We start from the raw sequence: 15,017 nt of genomic DNA, 5'->3' as shown, positions 1-15,017 counted from the left end.
ACAAAACAAACTTAATTTATCTATGATTTTGTGTAAACAATAGTTTGAATCCGTCGCCTCGTGTTTATACTGTGTGTTTATTCATCGTGACTTTGTGATTGTTATTTTAACGATGGCATTTTTTTAGCATAATTCGTCAAGAAAATAGTTGAGGAAATGTCGGGATACTTAGAAGTTAAGTATCCCTTTAAAACAAATCTATATCCTTTCAAGGTAAGTTTGAGTCACTTCGGATGTGATGAAAACATTGGCATGGCATTGATTATTTGTTATTTTTTCCAGACGTGGAAAAGACAATGGTGTATTTTGAGACCGAGCCCGACGTGTTCTGGTGGTGGTTCGTTGGCTGTATATTGTAGCGAGGCGGGGGCTTCAGCAGGGGCGGTGGAACTGCCTCCCGACAGCGTGGTGCGTCTGGCGAAATCGCGGAGTCGGCCGCATGCTTTCGCTGTGTTTTCGCTTATGGAGCCCCACAAGCCCCGCATCCTGCTCGCGGCGCAAACTTTCCAAGACGCACAGATTTGGATGGACAAGATCAGAGCCCTGCTCGACGGCAAACAGGTTCTGGGTAAGTATATCTACCTCCATTGTTGTTTATTTTTTTACGCGGTCAAAGTTCAGTATGATGTACACTCGTGTTTTGAATTTTCAATGACTTAGTATTTCTGTAAATAAAACATACTAAACTAGATCATTAAATGTAGGCAAAAGTCAGCAAAAAAATACAAAGTAGTATCTACTTAGGCACTATCCAATGACATCAATCAGTCATTCACTCAAGTTCTTAGAATCATAATGCCTATGGCCCTTCAACCAGCGTCACTGGATTGTATGCTAATAACATGCATTTGGAAACATTAGCATATAAATGTTAAATGCATCAACAAATTACTATGGATTCTATTGTGCTGCCCTGTAATTTAATGTATAGAAAATCCTGTACATAAAGCGCTACGGAGATACTTCAATCTTAATACATATATGTATTAAAATAAAGTTCTGACTGACTCATCAATGCCCCCAAACCTTAGACCTAGAAAGTTGAAATTTTACATATTTTTTTTTTAGCTTGACATTGTTTTATTTAAACTTCCAAACACAAAGCATTTTTAAATAGAGATTCTGTTTAAGACAAACAAGGAGCGATGGGAAGTTTCACAATGGTAGTCAAACAATGGGCATAAGCTAGTATAAAGACAAGTATTATTCTTGTCTTTAATATCCTTTAAGCCTTTTTGCAAAAGTAAACTTAGATAGAAAATCATGTTATTAATAAAATTCATGTTTGTTTGTTTATAGTCTTTATTGTACAAAAAAGAAAAACATCATTCACATCATAAAATACAGATACAAATTTCCAATTAATATTGTGTTATCTAGAAATTTCCTATAATGGATAATAAAAAAAACATACCTATATTAATGATATGTAAACGCTACTCCTATAACTCATTTTATGTGAAAAAACAGGAAAATGATATGTCTACATGGAAAATAATGGGTTTCATAGTTATTTCTAAATAATGTTATCATAAGACAAACAATTTATGGGTCAACTACATTATTGTTTCTGTGGTAATTGCACAGAAACATTTATTATTCATTGTTTATGTTTAAATGGGGACTTGACTTTTGATTTGATAAATATCATGGAGTTTGGCATCGTCTTTAATTAGCTTATTGTTTGCTTGCATTTTTAATTGTTCTAGATACATATGTTAAAAATGTTTCAAGAATTGGAATGAGACCTGGTTTTCTGATTGCAACATCAATTACTCATGCAATTATACTAGTAATGTTAGATAACCGAGTGGGAGTAGGACAATGTTCGAGTTTGTAATATTACCCACTCATTTCATAGGTCACTTTCTATGTGCTAGCTAACTAGTACATAAATTTATGAAAAGTGTAAAAATGGATGAATGCAGGGCAGTCAAGTAATTTGGATTTGACCCATGATCACATGCATAATGGTGTGGGTTTGAGCCCGGGCTAGCTTGAGTATTTTTCGAAAGTTTACTGTAAAATTACATTTCAACTGACTGTAACATAGACTTACGAAGCAATTTAATTGAGTGTGTGAAGCTTCCAATCAACATTGAACTTGCATGCGAAAGTTACGCGAGCTTTCCCATTCTTCCAATAGAGGTCAGAAATGAGATAATGATATGATTATGTAGTGTAAATGATTTTACGCATATTGCATGCAGTTCTAATACCGTGTTAGACATTAGCTTTTATATATTAGGTAGGTAGACTCATTTATAACATACAAAAGTAATTTGATTATGAATCAAAATTACCAGGTTATGAGCAAATCATCAACATACATGAGTCATCAAAATATTTGAAGACTGTCTTGCTAAATGTAGGTCATGTGTTTGAATTCTAAAAATAGTGATTTTATGTGCAACTGTAACAGAATCCTACTTCACATTTGTGCTCAGCTTAAAAACTAAAATAAATGTTTCATTTAAGTCTATTAAAGACATTGAAAGTGGTAATAAAACATTTAGAGTTCCACAGTATAAAGGGCATCACTTTTATATAACTACCAAAGGACAATGGGCAAATTTGTATGGCATGTTTCGTTTCTGTTGGTGGGTGGCAACATTTCTGCCCATGGTCCTTTTTTGGTGTAAAATGCTTGAAGAGGCAACTGTAAGTCAATGTTAATTCCTCTACCAACCTTTTTCCTATAAATGTAAGCCTGGTTAATTTATGTATTGCGTGTCAGGATTTAGTGCGATGTACATTAGATAAGTACACCTGGAATGTTTAGGCTCTTTATTGTTGTATAAAGTCCTTTGCTTTTAAATAATCGATTGATTCTGGTGTTACTTTGCCGAGGTTCATATCAATAAATTACACTAATTACCTTGCTTCCCTGCAAAAGCATTTTAGAAGAGACGCAAAGTAAATTAGTGTAATTCATACATTGTTTTGAATTGACGCAGTGTGCTTTTTGTGTTTTTTTTTTTTATAATATCATTCATCAAGACCATTTCATTTGGCTGTTACATAGTTCACAGTTGATGGCAATTTTGACAGCAAATCAAAGGTGAAGTACCAAGACGTCCTAACTGATAAATCTCGAACATGCAACTTAGATAGCTTTAGCTAGGGGGTGCTTAGGTCCTCAATCGCATGTTGAAGGTTTTTCTGTTAGGAGGTCATGGTACTGCACCGTCGAAATGTAGAAAAGAAGCAAACTTTTGTCATGGAACTTTGGTGTTGCTACTACTACTAAGGTTGCATTTAGATAATAGGCCAGATGCAGAATAAGCACGCAAGCCAGTCGGTATTATTTTGAACTGCTGCAACTGCTTCTCGATCATGAGGGAGCTTGTTTGACGAGCAGCCACCTGGTAATTGTTGACTTATGTTAGACACTGGTTTCACGAAACAGCTTCCATCGTCTAAATTGCCTTCAACCATTCATCATCTTTGCAGGCACGGAGTTGCTCAAAGATTCATACTCGGTCACCATCATCACCACAGCCCTGGCCCGCAAGCTGGGCCTGAACGGCGACGGAGTCCTATCTCTGTCCGCTGCGGGGGCACTCATATCGCGCACTCAGAAACTCGACACACTTATTGAATGGAAACATATCAGAGGCACCACGCAGACTATTGATACATACAAAAACAAGATCTGTTTGGTCAATCTCCATAGGTTTGTGGTTTTGCATATTCTTCACGGTTGACAGTATGAGCATGGGTGTAGTTGCTTTAAGCACAGTACGAGATTATCAGTAATTTTGAATGCTAATCTAATATTTTGGTATGGAGTTGATTGCCGTGCGTGCTGTCCCATTATTTTTTTAAATAACCTGCACCCCATGGGCTACCAGGATATGGCACTATTTTTAGGCTCCATTCGCACGAGAGCATAGGAATCGTCACGTCATGCTTAAGTAACACAGATGGCGATAGCGCTTTTTATCGAGAACTGTCCGATTTTTGACGCTGAGCAGTGGACAGTAAGTCAAATCTGTCTGTAAATTGCGCCAACTTTGGGTTTCCAACTCCACTGTCCACTGCTCAGCGTCAAACATCCGATTGTTCTCGATAAAAAGCGCTGGCGCTTGCAAAATACATGTGTTTGTATATGTAGCCATCTGTGTTATTTAAGCATTTGTTTAAGGCCCGTTGAAAAAGCGCTCGTGCGTATGAGGGCTTAGGCTCAGGGTTGAGCTGACTTGAATTGTATGCAAACTGGCAGGCCTGAGCCGCAGTGGGACGTATGTAAGCCGAAATGAGGGTAATGTAGAAGAAAAACAACTTTTTTATTTGGGCAGTTGTGTAAAAACATGAAATATTTGCACTTTATGACCTATTCCATGAAGTAAAAGCATTTCATGTTTGCAAAACAACTAACGGCAATCCTCCACATAGATCAGACAAAGTGTTATTATTTTCTTAGTTACAAAAATGTAGCCAATGCTATTATAATAGTAAACACAATTAAAATTCTAGTTCAGTGTAAATATGACGAAATAAATGTAACTAGTAATAAATACTAATAGGTGATTTCCAGTAAACAATATTAAACAAACATGTTTATGTGGTTTTCGGGAATCCCTAACTACTTTGATGACTTATGATTTACTCTTCTATTTGTGAACGGACTTTTGAACCTAACAGACATCTTCAGCGACCGTTTTTGTTTAACGTACTAGTAATTGACTAGGTTATTAGGTTTCGGATTTTACCTAAGTGATAAGGATGGATAGCGAGATGTGGAATTCAAGAGAAAAGACCTTTGCTCAGTGTGTCACAAGTATTGGGTAACAAAACAAGTGCTTTTATGTTCTACATCATCTCGTTTTCATTGAAAGCATCCCATTTCGCCACTGCACAACGCATTATGTTTGATTAAGTTTTTCATATGAATACGAAAAATACGAATTTTTGCTCTCGAGTCTTGGGTGTTTAATTATGTAATAAATATCTAAGTATATTTATCCGTTGCCTAGTACCTATAGTACAATCTTTGCTTAGGGGACTAGGTTCATTGTTGTCAATTGTCCCATGCTATTTATTCATTTTTATTTGATTTCCTTTTTCCAGCAGTTATCAAGGCGGTGGTTCGCTGAAGCTGTCGACGCCGGTGGCTGATGAGTTGGCTTCAGCGCTGAGGCAGCAGCTTGAGGGTCGGTTGCCGAGGTCCAAACGACTGAGCCGGAGCGAGGGAGATCTCCGCAGAAGCACCACCGAGGATGACTTGGGTATACATGTCATGAGCCTTCATCTGAGGCGACTTTCTAATCTGGCAGTTAAATTGAAATTACGGGATTTTACAAAATCCCTAAAAATTACATTGTGGTGTTTTTTGAACATGAAACTAATGCGTGACTCAATCATATTAAATGATATTATAACGGATAACTCACGTCTAAAATCGACTTTAGCTAAGCATGTTTCGGGCTAGTTCATAGCCCTTCTTCCTAGGAGCAACGCGACTCGGCGGCTGCCGCAACACGCTCTGCTCGCGCGACTGCCCGACGAAACTAACAGCGGCGAACAACAACCTGCCTAGTACTTAGTAGTAGTATTTAGAAGTAGTATTTAGTAGGCGTAGTAGTAGGAGACATAGTTGTTCGCCGCTGTCAGTTCCGTCGGGTAGTCGCGCGAGCAGAGCGGTGGTGCGCAGTGCGCATGTTGCGGCAGCCGCCGAGTCGCGTTGCTCCTACGAAGAAGAGCTACGAATTAGCCCGAAACATGACGAGCTAAACTTGATTTAAGACGTGAGTTATCCGTTATAATATCATTTAATATTGTGGTCTTTATTTACGTTCAAGATCACGTATCAGATTTCATCCGTCCAGCCGTTTTAGCGTGAATAAATAACAACACGCACACAAACTTTCACATTATTTATTAGTAAGATAAAATTAGTGGTATTAGCTAGCAAATAAAGCTTAAATTTAAAGCTTGTTGGTGGTCGTATATGACCTTACCACTTTTTTTTTTATTAAATTCACCAGATCTTTCACCACTTGTCTAAGGTTTCGTGGTAACGTGAATACAGTTGTAAATGTTTTAAAAGCGTAGATCATGTTTGAATGTCAAGTCGGTCAACAGGCGACGTGCGGCGCAGCAGCTGGTCCAGCGGCGGGCCGGCGGAGGTGGCCCTGGACGACACTGACCTGCTCATCATGAAGGTAACAACACGATTTGCCACCACCTTAACAATAGGGTAGGTTGACACTATAAAATAATTCCAAGACACGATTCTAGTAAAAAATACAGGTGAAATATCGCTAGATGGCGTTAGTTAAAGTCTTGCTTGTAATTGGCTCTTTTAGTTATGACGCAAATGTCAAAGTTGTTATACGGTCCTCACGAAACCCTGTCATCGCAACTGCCCAAGCCTTAAGGCCGCCATTGAGGGGAATAATAATCATAATACTAGCGCCGACTATAGCCTAAAAACACAAGTCTTTTAATCTTTTGATAACGTTGACTTTGAAGTTTCATTTTTTCACTACTCCAATGCAAGGTGTAGAAGGACATAATGTATTTGATATTAATTTCAGCTTGACACTTCCATGCGTTTTTGAGGAAAAAGGACGTGCGAGACGGACGGACGGACAACAATGTGATCTTGTAAGGGCACTGTCATTGCCGACTGAGATACGGAACCTTATTTTCTTTGCAGGAAAGCAAACGCATTCCCAGCGGGCAGCTGTCTCGGTGTGCGGCCGCCGGGCACCTGCCGTCTGCGCCCGCGACCCCCATTATACCACCGACCCCCGCGCCGACGCCGCAGCGTATGCGTCTCATTGCCTCTGCCACTATCGACGACTGGTAAGTCAACCAATGCGACTCTTTTTATCGATGAAGTTTTTTCTTCCACTTGTTGATAACACACCTATTGAATAGAAATACTACTGCGACCAATAGAACTGTAGTCCATGAGAACGTACATTCAATTGCAAAGATATCGACACGGCAAAAGTTACAAAAATATGTATACACAACCTTAATATTAAGTGCATAAAGTCGTGTATATGTACATATTTTTGTAACTTGACCGTACGTGTCATCGGGGAGCGTGGGAACACCCTTGCATTTGCTGGTCGAGAGAGAGAGAGATTTATTTACAAGTATGTAATAGATACATAAAAAAAAATATTTGAAAAAAAATAATTGAATAGTATAAATTGGGTCCTACGCAGCAGCATAATGTTGCCAACGTACTCTCAACTCGCATCTCACAGATTTAGATTTCAGGCATAGCATAACATCTGATAATCGGAAATTCGAAGTAGGTAAGAACATTCCTCCACTTGATATTAATTTGCAGCATGTCCGACCGGCGCTCTCTGCTCTCCATCGCTTCGGGCATCTACGAGGAAATACCGGACCTGCCCGACACCCTCTACACCAAGATGACGCGCGACGTCGTCGACGGACCCACCAAATGTACCAGTCACTGTGAGGGGGGGAAATACATCAAATCCGATGCGCCAAAGTCTATCAGTCTATGCGATTGGGGCAAGTGTAGCTACCAAAGAGATGGGGAAAAGTGTAGCAGCCAGTGCGATGGGGCAAAGCCAAAATGTAGCTTTCAGTGCGATAAGGGAATGTTTACTAGCCAGTTTGAAGGTGAAGCGAGCGTTAGTGATAAGTGTAGTGCGGGGGTGAGCAAGTGTGCGCGAGTGAGTGTGGAGGACGCGATACGGCTGGAGGAGCCCACGTACGAGTCAGTCGCGGACTGCGTCTACGCGACCATGAGGAGGACCGGCAAGCGGTGCCCGCCGCCGCCGCTGCCGCCCAGACTGCCTTTCGGGTGAGTTCGACAATCATCAAATAATTTGACAAGAAAGAGTCATTCATTTTTGACTCTTGCTGCCCAATAAACGGTATTTGATATTTTTTATTTATTCTGAAAAACAAATTTTAAGCTACCATTACATAAAACAAGCGTTTAAAAGTTGAATTTCAAGATTTAGACAGACAGGAACAATAGACAGATAGATAATATAAAAAAACACTATAAATTAAATGAACAAAAACGAATATTTTAAATTAAAAACCAATTAATAATTTGTTAATTCTAAGCAAATACTTATTTTCCGTTCAGCACTATGAAGCTGGGGTCATCGTGGAACTCCCGCATGAACTCTCCGGGCGACGGCGTGACGCGGCACAGCTCGCTGGGCTCGCTGCCGCGCTGCTGCAGCGTCAGCTCGGGCTCCTCCGCAGACTCGCACAAGACCAAGACCCTCCCCAAGGACCGCACGAGGCAGGCCTTCAGCGTCTTCCGCAAACGCCTCAAGAGCGACTCCCGCGTCATGTCTCCCAAATCAGAAACCGCCAAAGAGAACAAAGACGTCGAAACGAAGAAGAAGAAATTCGACTTCACCCCCACCCGGGACATATTCAAGAACTTCAAGGTCAGCCGCAAAATGAAGAACTTGAAGATAACGCCCGGCAGCCTGTCCAAGGCCGGCGAGACCAAGAGCTGCGAGTTCCTCGACGAGACCGAACACGTCACGGCCGCGCGGAGCTCGAAGTCCGTCGAGTGCTTGGAGGGAACCGATGAGTTCATCGACGAGTTTGACGGCGACCTGTCGCTGGAGTTGAACGACGACGCGGTGGCCGCGCTCGCGCTGCCGCAGGAGATCATGGAACTGATCCTCCGCAGCGAGCACCTCAACCAGATCCGTTCCAAAACACAGATGAACGAGGGCGATTACATGCCGATGTCCCCCATCATCCCCCCGCCGCCGATCGAACACCACTACATCACCATGTCCCCGCGGACGAATCTCGCCTGAAACCGAATCTCTCTAGTCTAACCTCGATCTTTTTCGATCGAAGTCTGGCCGGTGCAGGTACGTGATATTTGTATAAGACTCGAAACCTCGGTATCGAAATATTTTACTCGTGAGTATTTATTTGATCTCATTTGTAAGAGTCCGTAAGGCTTTGGAAATAATAAGACCATGTCCGGTTACGGCTCGACGACTGGGCAATCGATTGCGCAGCTATTTCGATTTACTTAGTATTTATATTATATACGCGGCCTTTTTGGCTTTAAGTAAAATTAGTATTAGTAATATTGAGCTTCTCTCAGCACTGTTTAGATAATCTTATTGCTACTAAATCTGCACTATCCTAATCGCAATTCCATCACGCAAGAATAAACAATATCATTATTATGATATTAGTTCATATCCGAATTCTATCTTGTTGGAATAGACTGCAGAATTAATATTATATAATTAATATTATTTTGAAGTGTTCAGTAGCTGTAAGACCAGTGGGCCAATGCTATGGAAACTGAGGGTAATCGTAACGCGTTATTAAACTAATTTGGCAGAATTTATTGAGCCTGAACATTAGTTATTTGTGGGTCAAACTTATTGATTTTTCCAAAAGTTTCTTATGTATGTAACGAAGAGGAATCTTACACGTATTCACGTAAATTATGCTCAAGTTAAGTTAAAGCTATAGTGAATGACGTAAATGGTATAATACAATACCTGAAAATACATTATCATATAGTAACATCCCATTAATCGTTATTGTGAAAACTTTTCAATCTTTTGAACAGTTTTTTATCGTCGTTGGATTTATTCTTATAAATCTCGTAGGTATCCGTACCAGCAGTTCTTTTTTGTAAATATGGCTTGCTTGGCTGGTCTAGCTTTAATTCTTTCTCTTAGTTCCTATTTCCGCAGCGGCTTTAAAAAAATGTTCAAATTAAGTTGGAAAAGAACATAAAATTCTCTTTATATTTCTGCCAAAATGGATTGATAATGCAAAAGCGCATAGGAAGGATATTTATTATATAGGGTTTAGTAGCGCCTAATATTGGTCAATTTTTGAAAAGTATTATAGAAATTGGACTGATTAAACACCGGCTACACACAACCTGCGCATGAAGAAGGTTATTTGTAAATAACGTGCTCTCTGTCTTTTGGTGGCGTCCCTTTCATCAGGTTGTGTATAACCAGTGTAACCACACGAAAGTCACTAGCACAGCAGGACAACACGTTTTGTGGGTTCTGAGTTGAGTGTAGGAAAAATGGGAGAGAATTTGCGCGAAAGACGTATGTTTAATGAAACTGAAACATGGGGCAAATGTGCCAGTGGGGCAAATGTGGCGGTGGGGCAAATGTGACGTTGGGGCAAGTGTAGACTTTGCCCATATGGAGATTTATAGCAGGATGCGGGCATAGGTTTGGTTACTTTGAGGTACATTCGCGTCGCTTGCATTAGCCAACGTCTTCCCATAACGAGCATCTAATGCGTACAGACAGAAATGTTGACACATCTCTTAAACAATACTACTGACTTTGGATGCTGTTGTTAAACTAAAGAACGATGAGCGTGAGTTGCACGAACTTACTATAACTATATCTAATGTCAAACCCGCCGTCGAGTCAAACGGATTTGATGACTGGTTTAACATTGATTATGGTGATAATGGTAATAAATTGATGCAACTCATACTGTTTGTGGATTGTCAAACTTATGTATAAAGTAATTTTACCAGTTGCCCCACAGACACACTTGCCTTGGTCAACTTAAAAGTTCAACAATGATTAGCAAATTTTTTTAAATTTGATGAATTAGTCTGAACAAATTGGGGCAAAGATCTTGATTAAATGGAAACAAGCCAAAAATTTGTGTGATTGAACGCTACATAGGAGTAGGAAAGCACTGCCAAAAAGATATAGTGGTAAAAGATAGGTTAGGTGACAGGTATCATCTTTAAGAAAGACTGACGTTTTGGAAATGTTTATGATGTAAAATATTTCTTGTGTGGCGGCCGGATTGTAATTATGTATTTAATGTTCTATACTTTCAGCTACACGTCACATACGAATCTTCAATATACACGCCAGGTTTTTTTGTGTGGCACTAACTTTATCCTTATGCGGCTGCTTGTGGGTCACTTAAATGTTGTTCATGTTGACAATTGACGAATACATCCGTAATTTTAAACCTATTTTGACGCATATATTTCTTTGGCGTTGAACTGTATCCACGGTGACAGAAATAGCCGTGTTAGGGGTTGGAAAGTTTAATGATGTCTGAAATTGGCAGCTGATCTGTAAAAGATCTTTATTTATTTGTCCAATTTTGGCACATGTAATAAAATATGCTATATATAAATAATAGGTAAAATTGATGCGAAAATAAGAAAAAAACTAAGGTTGTTTAAGACGTCTACAAGCTTATGTCTATTTAAAGTGAAAAGGGTGATGCAAGAAAAAGAAAAATAGTTTGAACTCCATAGTTTTGAAACTGCTTTGTGTTTATGCTTTGTTTTGTGGATGTTTATTGCAATAAAAAAGTTCCAATTGAGCTTTCTAATAGACATGATCTTGCGACGATCTGTGGCGAGCAGAATAGCTGGCGGCCGTCTCGTGAACGTAGCTATAGCTCTAATAGCTTTTAAAAAAATATGTTATTGTGCGTCCGATTATAGTTTTAACATTGTAAAAGCTCAAAACGCAGTATTATTTATATTTAGAAATCGTCTCGCGAAATGAGAAATACGAAAAGGATTAGAGACTATTGCTTTTTTTTAATGGTGTTTTGTTTACAAAAACATATTTATTTATTTATTAAAGGAGAACCAACAGCTTATAAAACAATATGATTATGAAAATAGTGACACATAGCCAATTACAGGATCTCACAGATAGTCTCAAAAAAGTTTAAGCTTAGATTTTGTTTTTTCTGGAATTATATATATTATTTTTAGCTCTCGCTAGCCGACGGCCGCCGGCGCTGCTCGCCCGCATTCGAAGACTGAGGGCTTTACTCGATGTATACGGCTTGATTTGCGCTACGTTGTGATAATTTACTAATAACTTGTTATAAGCTTTTGTTGATTTTGACAACTTTTATTTACGTGTTGGAGCCAAATATTGGACGGATATATATTCCAAATGTTCGACGAGCGCTATTGTTATGGTGGTTAGTCGAGATTGCTGATCTTATCGTAGGTAGTTTAATTCGCTGTCGCTTTCATAGTTTAATGTAGGTTAGTTTGGTCGTATTTTTATCGGTTGGACCAATTTTAGAATAAGTATTGTCATTGCCCATTGTCATGCGAGTTCCTATAGCGTGTCAAAAAAATGTTAAAGGCTGAAATAAGTGGGAGCTACACATACGGCCGCGCGTCCAACAAAAAGCGAGCTTGTTAAGCTGTGTGAGCGACGAATGTGTATGAGCGAAGATGCATTTCAGACGAAAATAATCGTCTACATTATATCTGGACCGCTTATTTGCACACAGCTTCGCAGTTCCACTAACTTGTGATGGATGTACAGCCTAATCGGCATTGGCTTGTCCGATAATTTTTGAACTAAAAGACTTGAAGCAAAGACTTGGGCAGTGACCTTTCTCCGTCACCAGAGACAACTAACGCCGTCCACAAATTATCTCGAATCTTAGGCGCAATTTCATTTAGATCACAACCAAGGTGAAAACAACTAGTAATAAAACGTGGCCTATAATTTACATTTTTACTAAGCAAAACGCTGTGATGAACTTGCTCGGGAGAAGTATTAGACTACGTAACACTATGCGGCTAACTGTACGGTTTGAGCGCGCCGTCTCTTTCCCAAGTGATAATTTGGAGAGAGACGGCACGCTAAAACCAACGCGACTAACCGCAAAGTGCGTGCGTACGTAGCCTTAGGATCTACGCTAGCTGACGCGGTTTTCACGGAGCGGGTGTACGCCTATCGAAAAATAGTATGTGCAGCGCTAAGATTTTACCAGCACCCGCGCGCCCGCAAGCGTCCGCCCGCGCAGTGCACCCGCGTCATCTAGGGTAGGCTCTTAGGGCTTTCATGCTGCGAGCACTGATACTAAACGAATTGCGCAGACGCAGTGGCCGTTGACATGTCACAAACGTAACGTCACGCGGCTACTTTTTCGATCGAGATCCAAGTTGCTAACAACTTAGCAGCTCTGGTGGCGGTTTAATAGTTTAATTGCTGTGTTTTTTTAGGTCATATCACCGTGTAAACTTTCTTTTGTTTTATGTGATTTTGACTATAGTACCCCTTCGTGGTAAATGGGCCCGACTTGTTAATCTTCATTTAGATTTCCATCTACCACTGTATTATTAGGTACGTCCTTTTTCGAATGTCCACTCTACCAAAAGGTCTAATCTACTGAAACGTCCACTCTAAATAAAAGGTCCACTACCAACAGTAGACAGAGGTTCTGATAAGATGGACGTCGTGGTGGCCTAGTGGTTTTACCTATGGCCTCTCAAGCAGAGGGTCGTGGGTTCCAGCCCGGGCACGCACCTCTAAGTTTTTCGAAATTGATGTGCGAAATTATATCTAAAAATCCCTTCAGGGATAACTCCGCCTTTGTACTTAGCGCTTTTTTTTGTATTTCCTTTTTGTACAATAAAAAGCATAAACAAACAAATATTCCGAGGAAACTTTCGCACCTCCGAAAAAATTCAGTGATGTGTGCCAATATATATATAATATATACCCGGCCCCCGAGTGGAAACTACGACCCAGACCCTCTCTTTCTGAGCGGACGCCTGTGCCCTGCAGTGGGATGTAAATGGCAGAGATGATCAGATTTTGAAACAGTGGATAAAGGCGAGAAAATATTGTGCGAGTTTCGTTATATTGCGGGACGGCGCGGTTATGAATTTATGTACCTCGCACCATCAAAATGGGGCTTTACTGTCGGGATCTGATTATTTTATACGACGATTGAGCATTTATTTATTTGACTTGGGCCCGTTTAGTGCAGCGGTACTTAAATCGAATTTTAGCAAGAATGTTTAACTAAGAACTCTTTATATGACGTCATAACGCCGCCTATTTTCTTTTCGTTTTACCATAAATTCTTGCCAAGATTCGTTTTTATGGAAACGTGTAATCCTATTTTTGATTTTGTAATTTCAATCGTCATTTTATTTACTCAAATTATCACGATCACAATTTGTTACCATTTTTTCAATTAACACTAGATAAAGTTTTGTGTATAAAGCTTTCCATTATTTTATATTTTTTTGACAATATAATATCATTATATTCAAGCATTTGATATATTTACAAAAGCAACGAAAAACCGGCCAGTTATTATAATATCATACGTATGATAATAATGATAGTAAATACAACTGTCAATCAATATATACACTAAAACTATATCGGCTTTCTTTTGGTTATATTATAAGTATTTCTCTTATGAAGACATAATAGTGGAAAGACCTACAATGTAAGTTTTCGTTTGAAAGGAATATATTTTCATAAATAAAGCCTGATTGTTCGTGATTTAGTTTTGTTTTATTAGTCTGGGTTCGCATTGTGTAAACTGTGTTCTCCGAATAAACATTTGTATGTGTATATCAACAGTAGTTTTATTTTATGCATAACGTATGGGCTTTTTGTAGTTATTATTTTATTCCTACTCCTTGCGACTTTTATCCCCAATAATGAACCTTGAAACGCACAGAGAGCGGTGGTGGGTAATATTCGAGCTATCGTGAAAGTGCCCGTATTACGGCTTGACTTTGTTTAATATAAGGAACCGGCCAGAGTGTCGGACACAAAAATAGGATAGCCATTATAAAAATTAAGTAATATTTTCTAAGGCTTCTATTATAAGCAATCTTAAAAGTTTAGATAAGATATTTTACCTAGGCATTTAAGAGTAAACTTACTATATATTCTCAAGCAAAATATTCTTAACTACCATCCTGTTTTTTTTTTAAATTTTTCCACCCACTGGTTTAGATTGTAGAGGGGGGGGGGGACGCTCGATTTGAATGAAAATTTGCACTAAATATGAATATTTCGCAGAAAAATCAATGAATCGAAAAATTGTCTTAGCAAACCCCTAATGGTTTTAAAAGACATCCAAAGACACCCCACACTATAAGGTTGGATGAGAAAAAAAAATCACCCCCACTGGTAGGTACAGCTTTCTAGCATTGATAGTCCCTGAGCAAAGCCGCTGACGGACGGACAGACAGACAGACATGGCGAAACTATAAAGGTTCCGTT

The 15,017-nt window shown here is 39.4% G+C and overlaps 1 protein-coding gene across 1 annotated transcript; it reads left to right on the top strand.

Annotated features, from left to right (window-relative positions):
* Nucleotides 1-14,363, top strand: LOC141434677 (uncharacterized). The gene is made up of 8 exons (XM_074097105.1): nt 1-213; nt 283-568; nt 3,454-3,676; nt 5,074-5,231; nt 6,088-6,167; nt 6,665-6,813; nt 7,313-7,798; nt 8,093-14,363. Exons 1-8 carry the CDS (start codon nt 157-159, stop codon nt 8,787-8,789), a joined length of 2,136 nt encoding a protein of 711 aa, XP_073953206.1. The 5' UTR covers nt 1-156; the 3' UTR covers nt 8,790-14,363.
* Nucleotides 14,364-15,017: the final 654 nt, after the last annotated feature.

Source organism: Choristoneura fumiferana, chromosome 14 (assembly GCF_025370935.1).
Source record: "Choristoneura fumiferana chromosome 14, NRCan_CFum_1, whole genome shotgun sequence".
In the NCBI taxonomy this organism is placed as follows: Eukaryota; Metazoa; Arthropoda; class Insecta; order Lepidoptera; family Tortricidae; genus Choristoneura; species Choristoneura fumiferana.
Note: the sequence above shows the minus strand (reverse complement) of the source record. Positions and strands in the feature narration are given on the sequence as shown.